At 33.3% G+C, this 25,883-nt stretch overlaps 1 protein-coding gene across 9 annotated transcripts in view; it reads left to right on the forward strand.

Annotated features, from left to right (window-relative positions):
- Positions 1 to 25,883, forward strand: part of PCDH7 (protocadherin 7) — a 393,865-nt gene that overhangs the window by 170,337 nt on the left and 197,645 nt on the right. For 6 of the 9 annotated variants that reach the window (XR_009052517.1, XM_057725951.1, XM_057725949.1 and 3 more), the window contains exon 2: positions 8,616 to 8,832. Coding sequence is in view for 7 of the 9 variants with exons in the window: in XM_057725951.1 (XP_057581934.1) it covers positions 8,616 to 8,832 (217 nt within the window). In the remaining 2 variants the exon portion in view is untranslated. Of the gene's footprint in view, positions 1 to 8,615; positions 8,833 to 9,270; positions 9,294 to 25,883 lie in introns of those variants that run through there. The other 3 variants (XM_057725955.1, XR_009052518.1, XM_057725950.1) reach the window with 3 other exon arrangements.

Here is a 25,883-nt window from a genome sequence, read left to right on the forward strand (position 1 = left end):
TTGAAAACAGCATTTTATGAATTAGGAAAATTATATGAAATTCAAATTCCTATTTCCATAAATAAAGTTTTATTGGAACATGGCCATTCTTATTCATTTATGTCTCTTCAGTGGCTGTGTTTGCAGGATAACATCAGAATAAGTAGTTGTGATAGAGACCTGTGACCTACAAAGCCTAAAATATTTACCTTCCGGCCTTTCATAGGAAAAGTTTGCCAAATCCTCAACTAGGCTTAATGGAAACCAGAAAAAAGAGAAAGAATAGATTGAACAACGTGTCCACAATATAAAGGACACAAAATTATGTTTTAGAGCACATCTTTTTTAGAAGTTTTCAGGAAAAAATGTTTGCCTACATTTACTAAGAGTTTTAGCCTTTGCCTATTCTGTTTTCTGATATTTTTCATTAGAAAAAAAAAATAGGAGACAAGCTTGTATTTTTAGGCTAACATAGTTCTTGCTGTAGTTTGAATATTAAATTCATTTTTTTCTCATTTTCAATATTAGAATATCAGTATGACCCATGCATGAGGAGAAGTGACAACACAAGTAAAATGAATAGCTACTATTTTAATACTATCATCATTATTGTTTTGCAATATTAAATTGTTTGTGATCTAGTGGACTAAGAACTATAAAGAATAACCTGCATTCTTAGTTTCTGCAGGACAAATATGCACAATAATGTTAAATATGTAATTGCATGCAAGTCAAAAGAAATAGTTATTTAACTTCTTCCCCAATTGAGTGTTTTAATTAACCAATCCAAATGTCTCAACATATTTCTTTTTAATACCTTTTCATCTACTATTGACTTGAAAGAAAGAAAGGCAGTTTGAAGTACAGAAGAACCTTAAGATTAGCAAAAGAAGATGCCCCTAAAAAGTTAAAAGACTTCATTAAAATTTGTTTGAAGATTCTGCCAGACATATTCCAACTAATGCACTATGGAATCCTGGATATGTTTTTTCAGTAGCCACTGGCACTGGTTGAAAATGTTTGCAGAATAATCAAGTACCTGTTCATTTGCAAGGAAAGATCTCACAGTCTTAGTTAGATAGCTCCTCTTTAAAAATAAAAAGCAAAAGCAGCGCTCCTTTTAATTCAACAATGTTCTTCTCCATGACTGTTTCAGTGCTTTATGACTGACAGAAAGAGTCATTAGAAGTCTGTTTGATGGACATAACTAAGTGAATTAAAAAAATAAAAAAGCCTGTTCAGCCCTTTCAGAAATAATTGATGTGACTGAGACACCTGTATGTTAGTTCCAGATAAGGAGACAATTTATAGAGAAACTATTGAAGCTAAAAAGGAAGGTGAAAATTTAAAGTTCCCAATAAAGTTGTCTGTAAGACACAGAGCAACATTCAATAGGGAAAGAGATTTAACCGGAAGTTCTTTCCAGAGGGATCCTTAGGGTTCTGTCCTCTTGCAAATGAAATCCTCATAAAGGTAGTGTCACTAGGTTGATGCACTCCGAGCGGAAAGTTTCTACATTCTTAACCTGATTCTGTTTTCCCTTTTACTGTAAGCATTGTGTATAATAGGATATTCCTAAAGTTCAACTCTTTTCTTTTCCCTTTTCAAAAATTGGCCACTTCCCTGTCAGAGAAATCAATCCATTATTATTGTGTAGGTTGTAACGTAGAAGATTTTGCTAATGTCGATGGAAGGGCAGTATTTTTAAGTGTGTCTGATTATGGGACTTAATATTTGCTTTTATGGTGTGATGGTTACCTTTTAGTCAATCTAACAATTAAGAATGGATAAAAAAGTTTGTATTATTATCATATATTTGCAAATACGCATCTGGTCTTTATTGCTTTTCTTAGAAACTATAAATGAACTTTGTGACAAAGATTTTTTTTAAATGGGTAGCACCTGGAGATACATATTTGACAATGACTGCATTCTGAAAACAGAATACCATATTACTATTAATTTCAGAATGAATTTTTTCAAAAGTGCAGTTTATAAATACTGTATGCTATTAAACCAGTACTGTCAAAGAAAAGGGCAGTTATATGGTTCTCTAAAATTAAGAAAAAATTAAAATGACCCTGCAATATAAAAAATGAGGCAGTATTAGAATTCGACATCAAGTTTCTAGATATTAAAAAAAAATTTAGAAAATTGTTTCAGTCCTCTAATGAATTTGAAATGTATGGACTTAATTTTCTTTGAACTCTCAGAATGAGAGCAGGATGAGATCTGGCTTCTACTCCATATTTGAAGTAAAGTGGAGATTGTGATAACTTCATATGTGACCTCTAAACCTGCTAGAATGTCTAGATTTAGGGTTATTCTTTGATAATCCACATTATCAATTGTGGAGATGAAGTTTTTAAAAAAAGAAGAATGAATCAAATGTTCATCACCTTTTCCCTTCATGAATGCCTTACTCCTTGCAATACTGTCATTAGAACACAAGCCTTGTTTCTGTCATCCAGACATATTCTCAATCCCCTCCTCATCTAAGCAGGCTGTCTTTCTCTTGATCCCAAGTTTACCAATACACCATTTTAACTTCTGTTCACGTTTTCCAAATTTAAAAAAAATCCAAAATATTAATAAGCAAATGCATTTATTGAATATGTTACACTGTATATCCTCACAGCACCCAGCTTAATCCTTATTTGCTATGTTTGTCCTTTCAAGGCTATGAGGTTAATTTTATGTGGAAATGATCATGGCAATCACACGTCCCTCACCTTGGGCTCATCAGAATGGAAGACAGGAAGAGACAGCCATACTTACGGATCCCTGCAGCATGAGGGCAAGAACAGAAGGGAGAGGACCTCTCCATTCACACCTGTGTCCACTTGCCATGTGACCTCTAGATTTCTAGAATAGAAAGGGAATAAAATTATATAAAGAATGGATAAAGATTATATAAAGAATGAACTGGTTCCCAGTCTGGTAATTTGAAGCAAAGTCAATTCTAATGCATTTTCATCAGCTGGGACCTGGCATGAGGATGGAAGTACATCCCACTCCCCAGGAATTGGATATTATCCAGAGTTGCCTTTGAATACATATGTGTTTTCAAGTGAAAGTCTCCAGTGTGTCATAATGGAAACAAAAACTAATTGATGAGTGTCATTTTTAAATAATTGAATATAGAAATATTCATGCTCAATAAATGATTAGATTCAAATAGTTTTTGAAAAATGTGGGTGTTATTGTATGTTCCTATTTGTTTTACAAATAACTTGCATTTAGAACAATAAAAACTTAGTTCATGAATAGGAGAATTAGGTTTGAAATTTCATATGAATTTTTTAAAATTATATTTAGAAACTTTGTAAATTACTGGGCCAGCTCTATATTTTCTTAAAAAAAAAAAAGAAAGCCTAAAACATAATGGGAAATAGCTCTAGTTATATAGCTGTGGCCTGAGGTATAATACCTTTTATAGTATATGTCTTTGAGGGAGCTTAAGGCTCTTTGTATAAACTATCTCATTATTTCTCAGAGCATTTAAGTTAGTAAGGGGCAGATATTATTTTCTGCATTTTACAGACCCTGAGCCTAAGACACAAGAACCAAGGGTCAGCTAGCTTGTCTGAGGTCAATAGGGAATCCATAAGGTTGCTTGGACTAAAATCTTTTTTTTTTTCCCTATTATTTCTAATACATAATTTTTTCTCATTAAACACACACATAAACTATACATGCAATTCCTCAACAAGTTTTATTGTTTACCTTGCCTTTGTGATTTTATGTTTAATTTCATTTCTCTAATAATTGTAGTTGGTTTACTTCTAGTCTCTGACTTATTTCTTTCCTCGACAACCTTATGTTATTAAGCATGTTTTTGCTTGCCATTTTCTGTTGCATCTTCAACTATTTACCCTAAAGCAAAAATTTTTCAATAACAGTGAAGAAAGACAAAAAAATAAAGATTTTACACAAATCTGTTTTTCTTTTAACGGCCACCCAACATCTCTCTTATACCATATTTTACAAATTAGGAGTCTGTCCCCACTTTCTCCATTTCTCCATATATTTACAAGTGGGTCTTTTACTTCCTGTGGCTTAATCTCCTAGAATTGTTACCCAGAGTTCAGAGATATATAGCAAATATGACCTCCTAATGGATGAATCCGATGCACCTATGGCAATCAGCATTCCTCTCAACATCTCTGATGCCTTTAATCACGTAAGATTTTATTCTCTTTCCTACCAGCTTCCTTGGCTTTTGAGTTTCAAAAGTGACCTGGTTTTCTCACTAACCCTATTTTTTATCCTTTGCTGCTGGTCCCAGATATGAAATCAATTATCAGCCTTCAAATATATATTATTTATCAAAATTATTTTAGAGATATCAACCCAGAAACCCCTCCTTTGTTAATGCCTGCCCTAAATTCCTAAGCAGGTTTCATGGCATTTTGGGGGTACCTTTATTTTATTGGAATCATATTATATTTTGTCTGTTTTTATATACCTCTAAGGTTTAGAGTTTCTTAAATGTGTAGAATTATTGTTGGAACATCCTTGAAACCCTGGGACAAAATGGGACAAAATAGATGTAGGTATAATGACTAGGTCCAGTTAGCCATACAGGTTTGCTGTATAATGGCCTGCTGGCCATTCTTATAGCTGTTTTCCCATTCTTTCTTAGCATAATCCTCTGCCTTCAACATTTCTTCTTCGTACTCTTTTGCAGGGAATTGTCAGATCATGTCTTCAATTTTACCCCTTTAATTAGGTTAGTTATCTGCCTAAGAAAATCTTTGATTTCTACTCCCTCTTGTTTATAATTCTCACACATGTCCCACTCACAGTTTTTGGAACAATTTACTTGGAGACTTCTTTCTTGCAAGCACATTTCATAGTTTCAAGGAGCTGAGAAGCTGCCACTTTTTCCTCAAGCTCTTCTGCTTTTTCCTGTTTTGTGTATACCAGCTTGCCTTTGTAAGTCATGAAGTCATTTTTCACAGAAAAATAGAAAGCTCACACACCTCAGGTCACTGGAGATCTTCATGTTATACTTTTGCATCCCAAGATGGAACCATGGTTCTGTTGACTCTCCAGGGAAATTCTATGAACACTTATGGGACCAGCTTGCTTCCTGAAGCAGTTTGTTCTTTTTGACCAAATATTCTTTTGATTGTAGGGTTTCTTCTTCTTCTATGTGCCTCTCCATCACCTGGGGAGATGTTAGAAATGATTGATATCCATTTCCACCCTGAATGCTGATTCACTGGGTTTAAGTTGAGGCCAGATATTGACATTGTGTTTTCTCAGAAGTACTCTTGGGTGACTCTAGGACATGTCTAGGTTTAGGGATCACCACTTAAACCAATCTGCTTCAGAGTATCAGTCATTAACAAAGTAACGGTAACATATACAATGCAAACTCACTTTCTCTGTCACATTTCTGGTTTAGTCAATATATCTGAACTATATAAATAATATGAATTCTGTGTCATAACTTCTACCATAAAATCTATCTTCTCAATAGACCCAACCCAATGATGAAGGATGGTGTGTAGCTGCTTTTCTGTCTCCTGAACTATCTGCGTATCTATCCACCTATCTATCTAAGTCTACATGTGTGATTTATTACTGGAATTAAAGCTTAATTCTTGCATTAATGGGTTTTCCTTCAGAATTCAGAATTCTGTACTAATTTGGTTTATATTACCAACTTAAACAGTTTGCCACAAGATTTTTATTTATTTAAAATTATCAAAATAGAGTTTAAGAGATAGCAATGTAATGTTTATATTGTATGTAGAATTCTATTCGGATATTTTTAAGTGTAGCTAAAAATGATAGATGGGGTATTTTATGATCTATTGTGTGATATTCTTTATTTTAGATTTTTATTATGAAACTTTTCCTATTCATTTACATATTATTTTAAATGAAAAAGATTTTTATAAAAAGGAGATATTAATGGATCTAAGCATTTTCTAGTATATATATTGATCTTAGTATTTTAAAATTATAACATTTTCCTTCCATCATTAAATTTAATATGTAACCGACAATAATTCATTGGGATTAAAATATTCACAGTCAAAATAGGGTACGGAATCAAGAAATTAAAATGCACAGATTCATAGTAGTTCTTATATAATACATAGTAGAAAAATATTTTATTTTGACATTTTTCATTGTAAACATAGCCTGTCACCTGTCTCTGCTTTCTAGAATTACTTTTGGTAGAACCAGCATTTAAGCACAGATTCTGAGATTTCACCTTCATTCATACATCACCCTCTTTTCTATTTTTATATCAGAATGGAACATTATCTCATAATTTCTTATTTCTCTTTGTCAATTTATTAGCATAATTTATGTATTTCTGTATTCATTTGGAACTTTCTCTGCATTAGTGGACTGATTCTAAAAGATTTGAGAATTATTAAAATAGAATTAAAAACAGCATTTGACCCTCCTTTTTCTTTCTTTTTTATTTGTTTGTTTTTTCTTAAAGAACTTTTATTAAGATACAATTGACATACAATAAACTGCATATATTTTAAGTGTACAATTTGATATTTTTTTCTTATTAGTAATGTATATATGGCAATCCCAGTCTCCCAATTCGTTCCCCGCCACCGCCACCAGGACCTCCTTTTTCTTTTTATGTTTTTCTTAACCTATTGCTATGTTTTGAAGTGATAATGTGTTTTCATGACCCTCGGCATCCTTTCCTAAATTCAACATTGTCATTAAAATTTTACCTTTCAGTAGTATTTGGTCAGTATCTTCTGTGTGCCGAACAATGTAGTTTTAGGAGACTGTCACTGGTCTCATTTACGAGGTGAAACCAAACATAAAACAATTCACAGAGAGTTTGAAGTCAATTGGAAGTGATAAATGGAAAAAAAAAGAAAAAGAAAATATGCATACATAAGATAAAGCATAGTTAATACAAATTGATTTCTATGTTTATTATGAAATTAGGTAAAATATCACAATCATACTACTGTAAAGCAATATGAGAATTATAGTGAAATAAGGGAAATATTTCTGGAGATTTTGTTTCTAGTAAATTTTGGCCCATGGGGTGTATACTGTTTCTACTAGAAATATTTTTTAATTGTTTAAAAATCTGCAGGCCCAATTCAGTGAAACATTATAAAGAAGAGAATGCGCTTTAAATGTTCTCCCTTTCCAATAACACTCAGAATTTGTAAGTTTGATTCTGAATTAAATGAAAAGAAGATTTTATAAAGACTGTACACTCCAAATGTGGACATGGAGGGAGAGGTACTGGGTTAGAAATACGAGCAATAGATAATATTCCTGGCCAATCTTCTATCTGAGACAAAATAAAGGGAAGATTTGTGGAAGCATGTGTTTGTCTTTAGTAAAACCAATTTATAAATTTGGAGAAATGTCACAATTCTTCTGAGCTTTCCCATTAATAGCCTACCATGTGTAGGTAATCCTTAACATTTTAAAAATTCTACTGGTCCCAGTTGTGATTAGTGATTTGTACCACTAGCGTTCAAGTTTTAAAAGTACGAAAAAAGTTCTTTACATTTCTCACTATTCTGGCAACAATTAGTTTTATACTTTATATTAGAAAGAACCAGTCTGAGTTATAGGTGCCAAAATCTGTACATTTATGACACTTTCAAATCGTACAAGAGCTTAATGAACACAACTATTGCCAAGAATAATCTCAATCAAATATTACACAACCTTTTTATATTTTTTCCCCAAAATATTATGTGTACGTAGCTCTGACAATGTATGGCATTAATTTGTTCCCTTAATGAGCCTAAAATGTTTTTGCTTTATTTTGAAGTTATGATAACCTTTAAATTCCATACATAGTAAGTAGTCTATCCAGCCAACATTAGTACAATAGTAAATTGTGGTGTCCAATTGGGTAAAGATTTGCAGCACACTTTAAATACAACTTAAAGACGGTGCATGATGTTACTTTTTTGAGCAAATTGTGTATAGTCATAGTAAAAGCGCATACAACTAAATTTTTTTAGTTTACTTTGAATTCCCTGTTTAAGGAAACTTTTGTCTATTATTTCAATACTACCCTTACACTTTCAGGGTCCTTAGGAAATTTATATAATATGAGTGAAGTAAGATATATATATTCTGATTTCCTAGCACTACATCTAAATTTCTATTTATCAGCTGTAACTTTAATAGTTTAAGTCAATCACCAGAAGACACAATTTTAAACCATTTGCCGTATGGACAAAGTATTTAAAAATGAAGTCTTCTTACAGTGGATTAGTTCTATATGTATTGCTTTCCAAAATCACTGACCCTTGTTTTTATAAGGAGTCTATTTGTGAAAAACGTATTTGAAGTGACGACTACAGAAAAGAAATATGGTGAATACGTGGAAGTAACATATCAGATTTAAATGTGTGTTTTAGTGACATTGATGTTTTCTTATTTCTGTTTCAGAAAGGGAATTTTCAGTTTTTCCATAAGAAAATCTAAACTCTAGGTATTGCCTCAGAAAATACAGAGTTAACCAAATAGATTTCAACATATCATATTAACCATTTTGTATTGAACAAGTCGTCAGTCGACCTTAATGTATGTAATTTATGTATTTTTAAAGTAAGATTATTTACAATCTTATATCTTAGTGACATTCAGAATCTTTTCTCTTACAGCCATTTCGTAGAGTGACGTTTTCTGTTGTGAGTCAGCCTCAGGACCCACATCAGGGGTCACTGCAGAGTTGCTATGACAGCGGGCTGGAGGAGTCAGAAACACCAAGCAGTAAGAGTTCATCAGGGCCAAGACTGGGTGCCCTTCCACTCCCAGAGGACAACTATGAAAGGACCACGCCGGATGGCAGTGTTGGTGAGGCAGAGCATATGGAAAATGGTAGGGGCAAACACAACATCCACACACTTAATCACGCTAGTGAGCCGTAATAAGTAGACTTGCGAAGGTCAGTCTAAAACCAAACTAAAATAGCTGACACGAAACCTGTTTTCTTTGAAATAATCAATATTTGCTAAAGTACAGAAATGCCAAATAAAGGAACATAACTCTGTAGATAAAATTCACCAAACTTGCACCATCATTTTAAAACAGCGTGTCAGAAATAAACACATTTACAAATTAATCAGAATAGTACCTGTTATGGAAAAAAACTAAACTAGTACATAATACCTAAACAATAGCCACTGAGAAAAGTCTCGTGTTATTGTCTTCTTCTATTCATTTTTGTCATGCAACTATTTCTTCAATTGAAATCATCCAATCTCGGTACAAGGAAATGACAGTAAACACAACTTACTGTATTCTTTCTTCTCCTAGATATTTAGGAAAACATTTTCAAACCTCTCCTTTTCAAGTGATAACTGAAATGGAGTCAAAGAAGGAGAACAGTATTACCTTATTCTCCAAAATATATTGTAAATGCTATTAGAACTCCCCTCTTATTTAATTATAAGCTTTTTCTCATTTTTGTGCAAGGGAAAGGGAGGAACTCTGTATTCTTATCCTGTTGTGAGATGGTTCTCATAATGATCACAATTGGCCTTATGTACACTTTCCTTTAAGTTACAAAGTTAGATTGCAAGTAGTGCTTTTGAAACTTTTCACATTTGTTTATGTTCCTAAAGATGATTAGATGATCTGTATTTTGGATTTCAGGTTATAATTAAGAGCATGAAGAATAAATTTGTGTCAAAAAATGGAATGGTAAAGTTCTTGCTAACTGTATTATTTCATATATAAAAATAGATTTGGTTATATGCAGGGAAAGGAAAGGGAATCACACACATTTTTATCTCTAGTGAAACCTTGAAGTGAATTTATGTCTTTCCCCATTTCATCCCCCAAATGAAATAAGACACTCTAAATTTTTGTTACATACCAATTTCTTGAGTGATGATATGCAAATAGAACATACTAGGGCAGGAGAAAGTCTGATTTTTTTCTTGAAGTTTACCTATGCATATTAAAATTCAACAGTAGAGAAAAATATATTCTAAATGACCCCAAGTGAAATTATTTTTAAACTAAATCATGTTAAATAATTATTTTTCCACATTGTTACCTGGTTGAGCAGATGTGATATCAGTTTCTGATGACTGACATCCTTCCTGATTAATTATCCAGAGATGAAATGGCATTTTGCCGTATGGCTATAAAGGCATGCTTATCTGTGTGTATGAGGTGTGTGCTTATGTGGATGGGAGTTTGATATGGTTTTTAAAAATTCACATTTTTTAGTACTTTTTAAATAAGTATAAAAATTTTGGTATGAATTGCAGTGCTGATGGTTGTATATTTAAGGCAAATATGTTTAAAGTGCTTTGCACAAAAGTAAAAATTAAATTAAAAATACCCTAATAATGTTTTGTATACACATCCCCCCCCCAGGAAGGCAGGATTAATTTACTTTAAGGGCATTAATATATCTGCATTACCTTTTGATGATATCATAAAATTTTATTTGTGTTTTAAAAGATTCTTGTCTCACTATAAACAACATAAAGTACAATTAAATATTTTTTGAGTGTCAACTATCATTGGCATTATAATCATATTTAATGTTATTTTCTGTTTTTTGAGTTTAAGGGGATTTAGTGCCATTAAAACAAGAAAGAAATAATGAATAAAAAACATAATTATATATGACAAACACATAGTGGTTACTTTTTAGGAAACATACATGTCATGGAAAACTAACAGGTGAGCTTGTTGAGAGGCTAGAATGTTTACTGAGAAACATTTCCCAAAGAAGACTTTTAGTTTTTTTTTATAACCATGTTTTCAGTCTTGTCAACAACCAAGGGACATAATAATGTAACTGATTTTTCCTGATTTTATGTGACTGACACTTGAAATTCAGAGTTTATGTAACCATTTGTCACCTGCTAGCTGTGATGCATGTTAGCCATGATGTATAGGTAAATGACAGAGGAGATGTGATTCACTTTGGGTGATCCAAATGTAGCAATTGACATTTGAGTAAGAGTTTTGTTGGGTTCAAGTTTTCAGGCTATTATCTAGCAGTAAAGTGCAGTTGTATTGCTTGAATTCTGGTCATTTCACCAATATTAATGGATCATTCTGACATAAATAGAATTGGAACTGAAACCTGTCAAATATTCATTTGTCATATTTAATTAGAATCCAGGTAATCTGCAGTGTTTTGCTTGGTTAGGTTTTAATCAGGATTTGTATTGGATTTTCCATAAAAATACCATTTTGGATGCTGTCCTAGTTCCTAATTATTATTACCTAAAACATTTTTCTTGAATTTTAACCTATGTGAAACAATGCAGTTGTAACTCATTTTTTTTGGATTAACTTTCATTGCAAAGTTTAGAAGATAAATTCCACAGCAATAACTCTATAATATTCCAATGTGATGATACAAACTGGGTATAAATTGGGACAGCTAATGATAAAAATAAGTTGTCACAGATGCTGTAGTAAGGAAATAACCAATATACAAGAAAATTTAAGTACATAGGGAGTGAAATGCACTTTACAAAAGCTTTTATCTCTGCCTTCTATACTTTAGCATAATAAAAATTTATTGAGGGTTTATGAGCTATTTCTCTTTATAACAAGTTTTACCCTATATTCTAGCTCATGTTAGTGCCAAATGATGAAAGAGGATTTATTTTCTTATTAGCTTTGGTAAAAGAATACTGTGTAAGAATAAACATAATTTCTTAAAACCGGAATCTATTCGTTAAAGTGATACCCACTATTTTGATAATTTCAAATCTGGGGTACTTACATCCCATGCGTCTCTAGAAAGGAATAATGAAAATTATACATTAAAAATATTTTTTAAAAACTCTTATGAAATATGCATTTATTAATGAAAAAATCACATATTTTTCTTTGCCTTTAATTATTGTCAATAGCATGTTTATTTCATGTTGATCCTCATAAAATTGGGGAAATTGGTTGTTGTTTTATTAAAATCCATTTAGTGGGATTACATATTTTAAAATATGGGCTACATGGTGGGAAGTTAAGTAATGATAAAATATAGTGATAAAGCAAATTAATAATTGGCAAGTGAAAACCAAATATTAGGCTTAAAAGCACCACCACGTTAAGGGTAACCATTGATTATGCAAAAGCTTGCCCTTCTCTTAATTATGCCACAGTCTTCAGACTTTCTCTTGGAATGGTGTTTACAAGTTTCTTTAGGTCTATTGTATTTGTTTTGACCCCTGCCTTCGTGCCATGGTATATTTATTCTTCCAGAAGTCCCTCTGAATCATATTTGCAAGGCTAGCTTGCTTTCCTTTGTATCACTTGACCATATGATGTGTTTAAAAACTCAGATATGGAAAACACCCCATTTGACCTCTAATTCCCAGTTTTTGTTTAGGATTGGGTAGGTCGCTTACTCCTTTTGTGTCTGTTTCTATCATCTATAAGGCAATTAACTAAATTAACTCCAAAACTGTACGCAGATCCAATAAGCTGCGATTCTTTTCTTACATCCAATTTTTCTCATATACTTTATTCTTCTGAATAGAAAGAGAACTTTGGGTCTCTTAGTGAGATGGTGAGTGAATTTGGTAATATGTAGTAATATGGGCAAAGCAGAAGTAAATCTAGGGCCTTCTTCACAACTTATATAACACGTGCATTCTAAGAGAAATGAATCAGGTCAAAGGGTGTGATTTCTGGCCAGGTAGGTGGAAAGGTTGGCCCAACAGCAGGTCATTATGGGAGACAGTTTTGGAGCCTCCCCAAATTACACTATGCAACAGAGCATTTATAGATCTGATCTGGCTTTGTGTACAGTGCCCTCAAAACCATTAATTATGACTACGTTATCTCACAATAGAATAAGCACATTTACTTTCTTACCTGACAGTGCAAACTTCGGTCGGAGCAAGAGTGAATAAAAAGTATAAAAGAGTATGTATTTTTAAAATAAGAAAATAGCAGTTGATCCATAAGGCAAGTTTTTAAACAGTTAAATGGTCAGAAATTTGGCCATTCTAACTGCCTAATTAATTTTATGCCTCTCGATTTTCTTGGACAGTTAAAAGATAATTTTGATTTTTATACACTAATATTTTTTAATTTCACACTTCCAAGCTTTCTTACCTTTTTAGACCTGTGTAAGCTAAGGTTAATTGTTTTATTCATTCCCCTCAATCCACATGCTTTAATGTTTAGAGCACATTGTTCTTACGGGTTAAAACATGGTGCGTTCCACTATGCACCCTTTTTGTATCTGCCATGGACTTTTCTCATTGCTTTCAGAAGTAAATAACAGTATATTTGAAATATCATTTGGGAGCGAAGCACCATTTTTATATGACCAAGGGTAATGAGAATAGACACGAAACTCATATTCATGTGGGATAAAGGACCCTTTACTTTCTACTTTTCTTTTGCTTACCCAAGTTTTAGCACTCATCTGTAAGGTACTGTCATCTGTTTATTGTTGATTTGTGCTGTTTTCATTTAGATTGAATTAACAACGCTGTCTCTTCCAGCTTTCCAAAGATGCTCATATATTTATTAATGGCATAGTCATAATACCTCACAAAAAATGCCCTGCACATTTTTTTCTGCAGGAAGAGACTAATATACCTTGGAAAGATTCGTTTTCATGGTTCTGCATTTCACTGTGTCTAGTTACCAGTGTCTGACTGCATGCTTTACCTTTCCAGCCATCTGTAAATGGCTGTGTACCTCCCAAGTAGCCCCTCGTCCACACCCCACACACACACACACACTTCTGGAGGGCCCTCTTTACTCCTACTTCTTCATAGCTATTAGGGAAAGTAATAATAGAAATTATCTCTAAGCAGAATCTCAACTAATCAAGATGTGTGCTACAGCAGCTTTCCAGTAAAATCAGCAGCACAATCTGTAAGAATCTAAAGAAGACATTGTTCTATAGAAGAAGGGGTCATGTAGTAGACAGAATGTATTGACTTAAGAAACAGGCTTGAAATCTAATGACATCAGGTTAAATACTGATTTCTCTTCTTATTAACAGTGTAATTTTTCTGACTTCTCTTAGCCCCACTTAATAATAAATCCTAGGATTGGGGAAGACACTAAATGAGATAATAGCACCTAACAATTTGTAAATAAATAAATAAGAGTAGCAAAAATTTTTTACTACTGTTATTTAAATAGTAATAATAAAATAAGTGTAATTCTTACTTTAGGTAGCTTTGACAAGCCACAATGGCTTAATCATGAAAGCATCATAAAATGTTTAGTTTCACAAAGATAACATTCAAAAATGACTGGTAAGAGTGATATTTTCACCTTGAATACTTCCCAGTCAGTTTCTCATTTTTGTGGGGTGCCAAGGGGTGACACTCAGGAGCAGTGACATTTAAACACATCAAGGATCTAAAAAGAGAGGAAAGAAAGATCCTGTCCTCTGGTATAAAATCAACCCAACCCTTTGTTCTCTCTGTCGTTGAAAATGAGAAGTCATTATCTCACTGTATTCTCTTCTCTCTTTTTAAATGTTTTCACATTCTAAACCCAGTTTTCCAGTTGAATGCATTATTCTTCAGGTGTATATTTGAACTGCTGCAAAATAGTCACACTGACAGAGAAAACGAGCTGAAAAAAGTGTCCAATTAGTATGCTTACCAAACTCTCAGCCCTTTCTTTTTAATCTCAGTATTAATAATTAACACTGATAAAATGTGTAGCCATATTGCCCTTTTTATTCTAATTTGGTCCTTTAAAACTAGATCACTCTGCTGAACCCTTATGACATTTGAGGAGGGAATGAGCTCTCATCAAACCTCCAAGTGACATTGGAGGTCAGTTAGTGGGTTTGTGGCCTCCAGACTTTCAAAGCATTTGCTTATCTGAATTTCAGCACATTTGCTAGATAATGAATTCCATGTTAAGTTCCTTATTTAGTTAAGGTCTTATCCCCTGTTTCTTGCATTCTTCTTTGCTTATACATTGTGTATACTTCTGTTTTTCCTCTGATATTTTTCTAGAGTTATGTATAAAAAGCTTGATGTTAGTGAAATACGATAACACTCAAGCATCTTCTGTGTGATTATAGGAACTCTGGAACTTAGCTCTTCAAGTGTAGTTAGCACTCAACCTCAGAGGTTAGTCTGTTTACTGAGAAACTGTTTCATCTCAATATTCCTCTTTTAGGTTACTGTCATCATGTTGTTACTACTTTTATTTCAGGTATTTTTTCTTTATTTTTTGGGGGGGTGAGGAAAGCATTCTCTTCTTAAGTATAGCAAAGCAGAGTAATATCCTCCCTGTCCCTTGTTTAATGGGGTAATTATATAGTGACAAAGCTGTGGTTATTCATTTTGACTCAACAAACATGTATGGAAAATAAAACATGGCTAAGATGTTCTGAGGAAGTAAAGGTGAACCAGAAAGAATCTCTGCCTTCGTGGTGGAAGTCCTTAGGTGAAGGAGATATGACCTTGATTTCAGTAACTTCACTATCATTTGAAAAGGAGAAAGCTCATCAGAGAAGTTCAGAGTGGCATGAAGAACAGACAATGGAGATGAACATTATTCAGATGAAACAATTATAAATGCACTGAAATTTTTACATTTTATGACTAATATCTTGGGCTGGAAGAAGGCCTTGAAATGTTATCTGCATCGTAGCCTCTCATTTTACCTACCCATCTTCTCCATAATTTAAAAATAAATACTATATTGGCCTGAAAGCTTCATGTCAAGCTAAATGAAGTTGAATTATTTGTTTTACTTTTCTAATGAAGTTATGGCTTTTTTTTTTCTGGTCCTAAACATAATTAGTTCCAAAACTTCAGAATTTATCATTGATAAAATTGTCAGCACGTGGTAAATTCAGGCCTCATCTATAGCACAGATTACCTTTATGTCTCTGTTGGCTCCCTGCTCATAAATGTGGACAATTACTAAAAATATGTGTGCTTTAAATAAGGCTTTTAAAACTTAATAAGAGCCCGTAAATAATCTTTTGAAGTTCTCGTGATTTCTTTTCAGGAGACAAATTGTATTACTCAAATCAGATGATTAGATTAGAGTAGATTGGATTAGATTAGGCTTATTTTTTCGAAAAACCAATTCATTCCTTGTGTTGTGGTTGCAAATTGTTTTTGTAATTGCTATCTCAAGATTTAAGTTTTGGGCTATTTGTCTCTCTGTCACATTCCCTTTCTATCTGAAATATAGACAATAGGTTCTTTTTAAATCTTGTTTCTGATAAGTTTTACTTAATTTATGCAGGTGTGTATTTTTTTGACATCAGTCTCATTATTTTGTATGCCTTCTCATCATTGTCCAGAAAGTATGTTTCTTACAAAATGAAAAAAAAAATTGAAACACATGCAAATTTAAATGCCTCCTTTAAAACAGATTTTCAGCTGCTAAAATATAATAATCATAAAAGAAACTAAGTTTTGATACTGTATATTTAAAAGAAATCTGCAAGGAGTGCTACCAATGTTTTGGTAATAAAAAAATAGAAGAGCATTCTATTGTTTAAAAGTCATCTATTCATTCACTTCTATTGCAAAATATATATTCTATGATTTTATTTCTGCTCTGAAATGCTCAGTATTTCCATCAATGAGGTCACTGGGGGACTCACATGGGATCTGAGAGTGGTGTGCTTCTCTGAGGTTGCATTCCTGGGAGCCATGTGCCCTATACTGAATTACGCACATTGTTTCTATTCAGTATGAGGTTACATTTCACCAAACCAGCATTTGTAGCAAAAGGTCATCACAGCCATAGCTGAAATTTTATACAATGAACAGGGAATTTGGAGTATTATGAGAATTCATGAAGTTCAATAACCATTTGTTGAGCATTTACTCTATGCAAATTCCCATGAAAGATCCAAAGGTGAATGAGATATTCTCTCTGCCTTCTGAAGTGTTGGATATTGTGATGGAGAATGACAGGTACAGAATTAGATGTTTAAAAGTAAAGGCATGAGAGGCTCTAGGTGAAGAGACTGAAGGTTACCAGAACCAGAGGAGGCTATGAGTTGGGCATATGAAACTGTAGCCAAATTTTGAATGATGGGTGAGTAGGATTTGATAAGCCAAAATATGGGTAAGGTTGTAGAGTACAGTGAGTGATACCAAGGATACCAACCTGAGATGGTGGGAGAACAGAGGTGTTATTTGGAAAAATGGAAGGAATAGCACCTTTCCAGGAGAATGAATTTAAGACATTTAAGTTACCTTCGAAAAATTCAGGTGAGATCTAGCAGGCTATTGAAATAAACATCAGAAATATGGAGTAGAAATAAATAGCAGAAATACAGCTTTAGGAGTCATTGGCACCCTGATGATTATGAAACTTGGGGAATAGATGTGACCATCAATTAAACATATGATGCTAGAGAAGAGAGAGATTGTACCCAACACAGAATCTGAAAAAATACTGAAATATGAGAGAATAATGGAGAAAGAAGTTTGAGTGAAGGTGACTGAGAAGGATATTTTAAAATAAAAAAGCAAAACCAAACAAAGCGTGGCAGGCTAAGGAGAAATCTAAAATTAGGGTTATACATGTAGAATCCTGTACATAGATCTTCAGAAAGAATTGTTGAATTTAGTTGTATGGACTGGAAGCCCAGTGTTGCCAATAGAGATTCAATAGAAGTGACCAGGAGATGTGGCGTAAGAAGACACTTGAGATTTTCCTCCACCAGGTCAGCAAGTCCGTTATAATGTCATTGTCAGAGGCAGAGGCATGGTTGCACCCCTTGACATCAAACTTAATAAATTTCTAACCAACTCATAATTTATGTTATGTTCAGGATTTTTTTGTTGTTGTTTCTGCAAAATTTTCTGAAAGTACAACAGAGTCTGAAATTTCTGTATAATAGCTTTTGCTATCTTTCTTTCAGATATAATAATTACTCTTTTAAATGAGTTTTGGCCTCTCATATAACTTCTGTGTTTCATTTTATACTAGGTCATCATCGGTCCATCTCGCTGGCGTGAAATTAAAATAGTATCTGACTAATTGCATTTTTGGTGAGATACAATAATTGATATCAAACATTTTTAGTTATCATCAAACATTTTTATTTTGTGATTATAGTATTCCTGACACTGTAATAGTGCTATCAATTGTTTGTAATATTATACAAGTAGATATGCTTCAAAACAGAAAATAATGAAATAGAATTTGCAAGAGAAATAAATTCAAATTGTAAAGGACTCTCCAGTTCCAGTCCCAGAGGTGCAAAGTCAAAGATGCTTACCACAGCTAGTACACCATGCAAGGGAAGAACTGCCTCCACATGTATTATGTGCAAATGATTTGCCAGGCAGGTGTCACTTTTGATGTTGTTTTTATCTAAGAAAGGACAACTGTCAGTGTCACATAAATGTATTCTCCTTTCTCTGTGTTCATTTAGTAGGAATTGTAAGCAGGGACTACATTGATAAAACTAGTCTTCCAGCCCAAGATAATCGAAATAATGGCTACATAATAATTTCCAAATACAAATTCAACTATTTAATCATGCATATGTTTATTTAGTTCATCAAAAGCCTCTAGAAATGTGCATCCTGTCTGTTTAGTGAGTGGCCTCTAGGTGGTACCTGGAATTTTTTTCTAGATCCACATATCAGTTTCATCAGTTGTGCAGAACTGTACAGAGTCAAAACAAATTCTAAACATTATTATAAGATCTTGGTGTCAACCCAGAATATTAGTTTATTAAATTTTGAACAGGAGAATATCGCATTCAAGAAATAGGAAAGTCCCTGCTTTGTCTCCAAGGCAATATTTTTTATCTCTAAGGAGACCCAAGGAAAATCAGTGTACCTCTTAAAAGGTTGCTTGGCGAGGATAGACTCAGAAGACTAACCTCTTCATTCAGACCCAGTGAGGTGGGTAAGATCTGTGTAACATGTCTACCGTTGGCTGAGATCCTCTCCTGAAAAACAGATTGCTTTTGCGCCCTAGATACAGGGCCTCTTTTAGTACTAGGCACCAGCAGACCAAATTCTGTCTCTAACTTGTGTTTGTTGTTTTTGTTGTTTATTTGTTTTCTTTTCTCTTTAGGGTTATCTTTCAAGGAAAAATTCACTTTAAAAATAAATAAATTATTTTCTCAATATCAGCTTTAGGCATAATTAAATGGCCAGACTTTGTTTCCCTCCTTGCTTTGGTCCATTTTGTAAGATGTCTTTGCATTATCTAAACATTCAATTAATTATCCATCAATTTCATTGTTTACTGGGCAGGGTTACCTGCTGTTACTCTTAAGTAATACCTGACTCTCAAAATACTGTGTCAATCAGAAACATCTAGACTGATGTGTAATCTTCAAAATCATTATTTGTATAGACATAATTTCTCAGATAATTCCTGCCTAAAAAAACCCTCAATTTTCAATTCTACAAGTATTTGAGAAAATTGAATTTAGGGCCCAGTCATTATTCTTTCCCTTCACTTTGGTCAAGGCGATGTTAATCATGCATCATCTTTGAACAGGTGATTGGAAAGCAACATGTTCACACAGAACCATATTTTATCAGAGATTTTTTTTTCCCCTTAAGCTTACTGCCCTTTATTTAGTGTGATCAATTGTATTCAGCCTTCCCTAGTTCTTTGAGAATTCAATTTTAAGAGGCACTTGTAGTTTCCTGGACAACATTGGTCCATCTCTTTTTCCCAGAATAATGAAGATCTAAAATCTAATTCTTGCCTATTTCAGCCCCAGACTGTTTTTATCCTCTTTTGTGAAATCAGACCCACATGCTTTTCCGTTGCAGCCTATCTCTGAGTATTATCTATGTCCCCAGAATTGAGTAGCTATTAAATTAGTTCTATCAATTGTCCATGGGTTTAGAGGTGCCCATGTGTGTTTTTCTTAAGTAACCACATTTTATTTCAGGGCACAAAGTACAAGACTTCTGACTTGATTACTTAGCCTCTGGTCTTTATGTTTTAGTTTTTTGAAAATAGCAGGGAAAATGCATTATTCTTCTTTACCTTAATGAAAAGTTCTGAGCTCCTCTGACAGTCATTTCATTTCTGAAGGAGAATTAAAGGACTGTCCCACAGATTGACTCTGAGATTTTTTTTTTTAATCCTTCTAATAACCTTACTCCTTTGCCTCTCCCTACCGCACCATCCCATGGACATTTTCTCCCTTCTAACACCTTATCTATGTCATTTTGAGGATCAAGTAATTCACTTTTTCTACCAAAAGTCATTATGTTTGAGTCATTTAAGACGATCAAGTTTCTGTATTCCTTTGGGGATATTTTTGGAAGAGTCTGTTCTATAAATTTTCAGTTTTCAAATGTCCTTCGTAAACCTAACAATTCTGCTGTGTTGTGGTATATAATACAATTTGCACATTTGCAAGAAATTGATACCAGCAGTTTGGGTCCTAGTTTAACATCCATCACATTTTCAAGCTGGGAACCTAGATCAATTCACATGATATCGCACTCCATTATAAAATGGAGATAATAATTATAATAATTACTGCCCTATCTTTCTTAAAGAGTTATTGTGCGGTTATACACGAACATATATTTTTAGGTAGTTAGCATTTAATAAAATTCTATCATATTACAACTTTACTATTTTTATTTTTTTAAAGATACCTTTAAATTTTTTTCTGATTCTGTAGTTCTTTCTTTTTTTCCCAAATTAAATCAGACCAACAATGATTATGATATTTATTAAATACATGATTGTTTTCTTGCTTACAAAATTGTTCACTGGCCTCACATATATTTTGCCATTAAGGTAAGTTGTTTCCTGGCCCCTTTTGAATTCCTTATTGATTTCCAAGGCAAAGAACACATGGCTCTCTAACCACTGTGAACAAGTGCCAGTGTTTATAACAACTATAATTCTGTAAAGGTCATAGACAGAGAAAACATATTAATAGTTTCACATTTGTTTTCTGTAGCTAAATGGCTTCTGTCATTACAAGGCCTGCATATATTTTCTGGATTTATTGTTAAGGAGTAGTAAATGACAAAAAACAGTAACTCACAGAGATATTCATCAAATAATTATTAAAGATCATCCAGTGCCCAGTAGCAAAGTGGTTCCTGAAAGACTGAGATTACAGTCAACTCTCAAAAATTCATGGCAGTAAGAAAAGCCTTGTGAAGATGATTGCCAATCACAGTATGTAGATAGACTCTGCCAATTAGGCACCAATTCATAGCACTTATTCACATTTCCTCTTAAACTTCTAATTAAGCCAAATACATTTATAAACGTAGAAATCAACTTTTATGGGTTATTGGAGTTAATTTTCAAATCACAGTATGAAACACCCCAGTTACAATACAATTCAAATATAAAGGGCTGACGGGATTTTAAAGGAACCAAGTCATCAGGAAGTATGTCTAATGTCAGAGACAAATGAATTATAGATTCATTCACTCCCTTTCACACACCCACACACAGAGTGAAACACCAGAAAAGAGAAACATAACATAAAAAGGACAGTCTATCCATCAAAAAAGCTTACTAGAATGATGAAATAATATCTTTATTAAGTATCTAAAAATAAATGATAAAAAGGGTAAGGGAAAATTGGAATAAGTGAATACTCTTTGTATATTAGTGATAACCTGAGGGTTCTGTGTATTCACTTGCTTCATGGAATCACTCAGGAAGGTGATATTATCTGCATCTTATAAACGATGTAACTGGGAAAAAGAGAGTAAAATTATGGTTAATACCTGATAATACTAGGTGTTCAACACATAGTAACTGTTATTATTTATTATTCTTGCTTTATTGCTATTAGCTCCAAAAGGATGTGTTTATATTACTACATTCAAAGCTCAGGAAAACCTCTGGTAGCCACAATAATTATTTCTATTTTAAAAACACCTTTAAGTAGGAAAAACTTAGTTTTCATTTTATATATAATAGAAGCATAATGCATTACACAGTTTTGAGCAAATCACTGATCTTGTTGTCTCACTATCTGAGGCAACCAGTAATCCATTCCCTACCTACTGTTCAGGGACCTGAAGGGAATTCCCCTTTTTATTTGCATACATTATAATACACAATGCATTTTTTTTGTTTTGTGTAAAGCAGTATTTTTATGTCATCATCAAGGACTACTCTACACTGTGGTTTGACATAAACATTGATACCTGGAATCATAAGTGAAATAGTCATGTTCCTATCACAAAAATTAACAAGATGCTAGTATATTTTTTTCCCTTCAGAATACCAAGATAATAGACTCAATATAATGAGCTGCTTAAAGAAATACTGTATGCCCAAAATAGGGTGAGAATTAATACCAGGTGCTTTATTCACTGATTAAACTAGATTTATGTTCCTTATGCCTATACTTCATTGGTAGTTCATTCTACACACACACACACACACACACACACACACACACACACACACACACCTTCATTGCATCCTTCTGCCAACGTGGGGAAGGTGCTTCACTGCAGAGAATAATGCATGTGTGTAAGAAAATACAGCACTAAGAGCCTGCTTCTGGAGTTGGTCCCATGACTCCCAAAGATTGTGGAAACAGAGCAATTAACTTTTTAATTATGCAAACCATTCAGTAGAGCAAGCATTAAAAAGATACTTAAAGTTTATTTAATACTTTTAATGTCTCAATGTTGAAAATTTCAAAATAAGCCAAAAAGCAAGCTAAACTTATAAACTCTTGAAGATTTTTCTTTCAAATGTTCCCTCTACAGGGTAAATATGGGGAAAACACTTATATACCCATATCACTACTTTCAAAACTACTAGACTGTGTTAAATAATAGAATTTTTATAGTATATGATTGAATTAGAAAATATCCTAGCTATCTCATGACTGGGGCACACATATTTTTAACTACAGCACAAGCCCCATGCCTCTCTAGGGAATATTTATTTTAATTATGCCTATCAGCTGATCTAAGTCATTGAATTTGTTCAAACTTGCTTAAGAATAAAAGGCTCCCTTAGATACAGTAACAAATTAAAATAAATTGAAAAATAATTTCAAAACCACTGTCATAAACAAGTAAAAGGGCATACAATCATCTGCACAAAAGATTTTCCAAGTCCTTTATTCTCAAGTATTATATCTTATTAAATTTTTTAGTAGTTGGGAGAAGATGTGCCTTACAAATACAGATTGATAACTCAATTGGTGCTAGTAGTTTAGCTATGGAAATTTGGTTTTTGTACTGAAATAAGAATATTGCTTTTTTATTTGACATATGGAGTCACTTCATGTATTTAGGAACATGCAGGAAAGATAATGCATATTTCAGTGTGGGATTAAGTGAAAATATCTGTTTTCACTGAGACGCTGGCGTATTTAGTTTGTTAATAATTGACCGAGTCATCAAGCAACCAGAAGCTCCCATCTGCCCCTGCAGCTCATTTGTATCTATTGTATATATTTTAACATTAGTGTTAAGGCCTTCATTTCCTTCCATGCGAAGAAGGTAGGGCATTTCTGAAGCAGTTAAGGCAGTTCTCTTGCCCCAATAGGGGAGAAATAAAAACAGAAAACGTAATATAGCTACATGGAGAGATGCCCGCCTCTGAGCTCTTTTCATTTTAGCAGCTTGAGAAATATTGGTACATGTGATTGCTCAGACACACATTCTTTCTAAACAAAGGTTACTGCCATTGATTCCAAAGAGCAAAAGTTTGCATTATAATATTTTCTGCACTTCATTTAGCAGATGTCTTAATTGATTGCACTTCATGAACTATCTACCTGTACCTGATGTGCCTTCCTCAACAATATTGAGGACAAATATTTTATCTGATGGCACAGCATGTGGGGAATTTGACTTCTCAGTTGCTGTGTATTTGGGATACTCATTCTGAAATTTATGAGCAAATTTTAAGAAGACTCCGCATTGCTGAGCTGGGAAACGCACTGCGCATGCTTGCACACGTGCATGACACACCATCCTTGACGGGCTGGGCTGAGAAGGCTAAAGCACTTCTTGGAAATAATTTGAGTAATAAACTATGCCTCCAGGAAGACTTATTTTGGACATATTCCATTAAATTAAAGTCATTAGTTTCATCATTTGCAAATGTGGCAGCCTCCTACCATACTGACTTGTATTGTAAAAATAAGTAATACTCCTATATTAAAGTAGGTTTATTAAATTGCAAATATAAAATGTGTAGAGCATGTGCCTTTAACATTTGGATCGTTTTCTCTCATTCTCTAACATGCCAACTTGGAATCCAGTATAATCCTTTAGGTAAAAAACTAACAAAAAGACTATAAGGTTAACTTAAGGTTGTAGTTTTCTAATGCCTTCTACTGCTCCCTGCCCTCCGACCCCTACCTCAAGAATAAGATGTATACTTAAATTTTTACAATATACACTTAGGGAACTGTACTGATTAAGTTAAAATAGCTGTATGTTTAGTTAGAGTATTTTAAAATATTGCTTTGAGGTAATTTCACTGAATCACTCAAATATTTCATCATTTCAAAATATCCTTTACACCTAAAAGTCTGGTTTTCCTTACAAGGGATTTTGTTTGATAATATAAGCCTAAAATTCCTTTGGGAGCACTTAGGCTTGGCTCTGCTAATGCACAACAGGTCTCAACAAGAAACTCTGTACCCAGAGACCAATACTGACAGAGTTGGCATTTCAAGTTTCTGTTGAAAATGTATGATAATACAATGTAAATGTACCAGTTATTTATAATAACAATTTCAGTATTGTGGTATATTAGGCTTTTCAAGCTCTTTTTCTCTTCACTGGAACCCAGCCATAACTCTGTCCTTGGCTTCTGCAATGCTTGTTATAATAAAGTCCTTCTGATACTGCTGGTAATAAACCTTCATGGAGGCAATCCAAGATAGACCCTAGTGATAGCTGAATTCTCTTTAATGGTGAATTGTATTCCTGTGAGACTCTAGCATGGTTATTTTCCTTTAGAGTTAAGGGTTTTATGTTGAAATAGTATTTATTTATTTATTTATTTATTTATTTATTTATATCATTGAACAGTCTCACTGCTATGACTAAGCAAATTGCTCCATAAAATACTTGGTAATGTAAATGTGAGAATGAAAGTTACATATCTGGTGATTTATTAAATTTATGGCTTGTAGGAACATGACTGTCTATAAAGGAGTCTAATATTCACACTGGAGAATATTCTAGTAATGCCTTGTAAAAATGGGATGCTGTTGTAATTTGAAATCTCAAAAGCATGAACCACTGTAGAGGTATGCTTTCAGCATTTATAATCATACGTGGCTTGGCTTTACAAATCTAAATTTGATGTAGGAAAATTTAGAATACACATTTATGTTAGAAATATGTGTTCTTACACAGAAGGTAACTTTCCATGTACATGCCTACTTTTGATGTATTTCCTTACCTGTTTTTTTATTGATAAGAAAGGTCCATTAAGAGTAGGAAGTTTGAGTTCACGTTAGAGGAAAAACAGACCAAGGTTGATGTGCACAGGACTGGAATCTGAGACCAGCGATTACCCCAGAGTGAAGAATATTGTTGTGTAGGCAAGAAGGACTCAGGGCTATAACCAGTGCTCTGAAACGGCATTTAGCATATCAAAATATGCTTAACCTCTTTCTTTGTCTCCCAGGAATTCAACTTCCAAAGTTTTGGTTCACATTTTAAAGAGTGGGTATTTTTGTTTGTTTGTTTTAACCTTTTAAAAGCTTTTACCATCATCCTCTCTGAATTGATTTTGATTGAAACTCGATTGAGAAATTCAGTGTATCTGGTCAGTAAAATTTTAACTTAAAAATGGTGATTTCACCTTCTTCTCCTTATAATGAACCCCCATTAATTGATTGATAGAATATTTAAAAGACTTGAAAAGTTTAAGCACACAATATAAAATTTTACAAAATTTTATTTCTATAAATAGAAAAATATACAATAGCAGAATACAAAAGCATATTTTGTGCACTATATACAAATAGAGAAGATATA

The sequence above is a fragment of the Hippopotamus amphibius genome, chromosome 3 (genome assembly GCF_030028045.1).
Source record: "Hippopotamus amphibius kiboko isolate mHipAmp2 chromosome 3, mHipAmp2.hap2, whole genome shotgun sequence".
NCBI lineage: Eukaryota > Metazoa > Chordata > Mammalia > Artiodactyla > Hippopotamidae > Hippopotamus > Hippopotamus amphibius.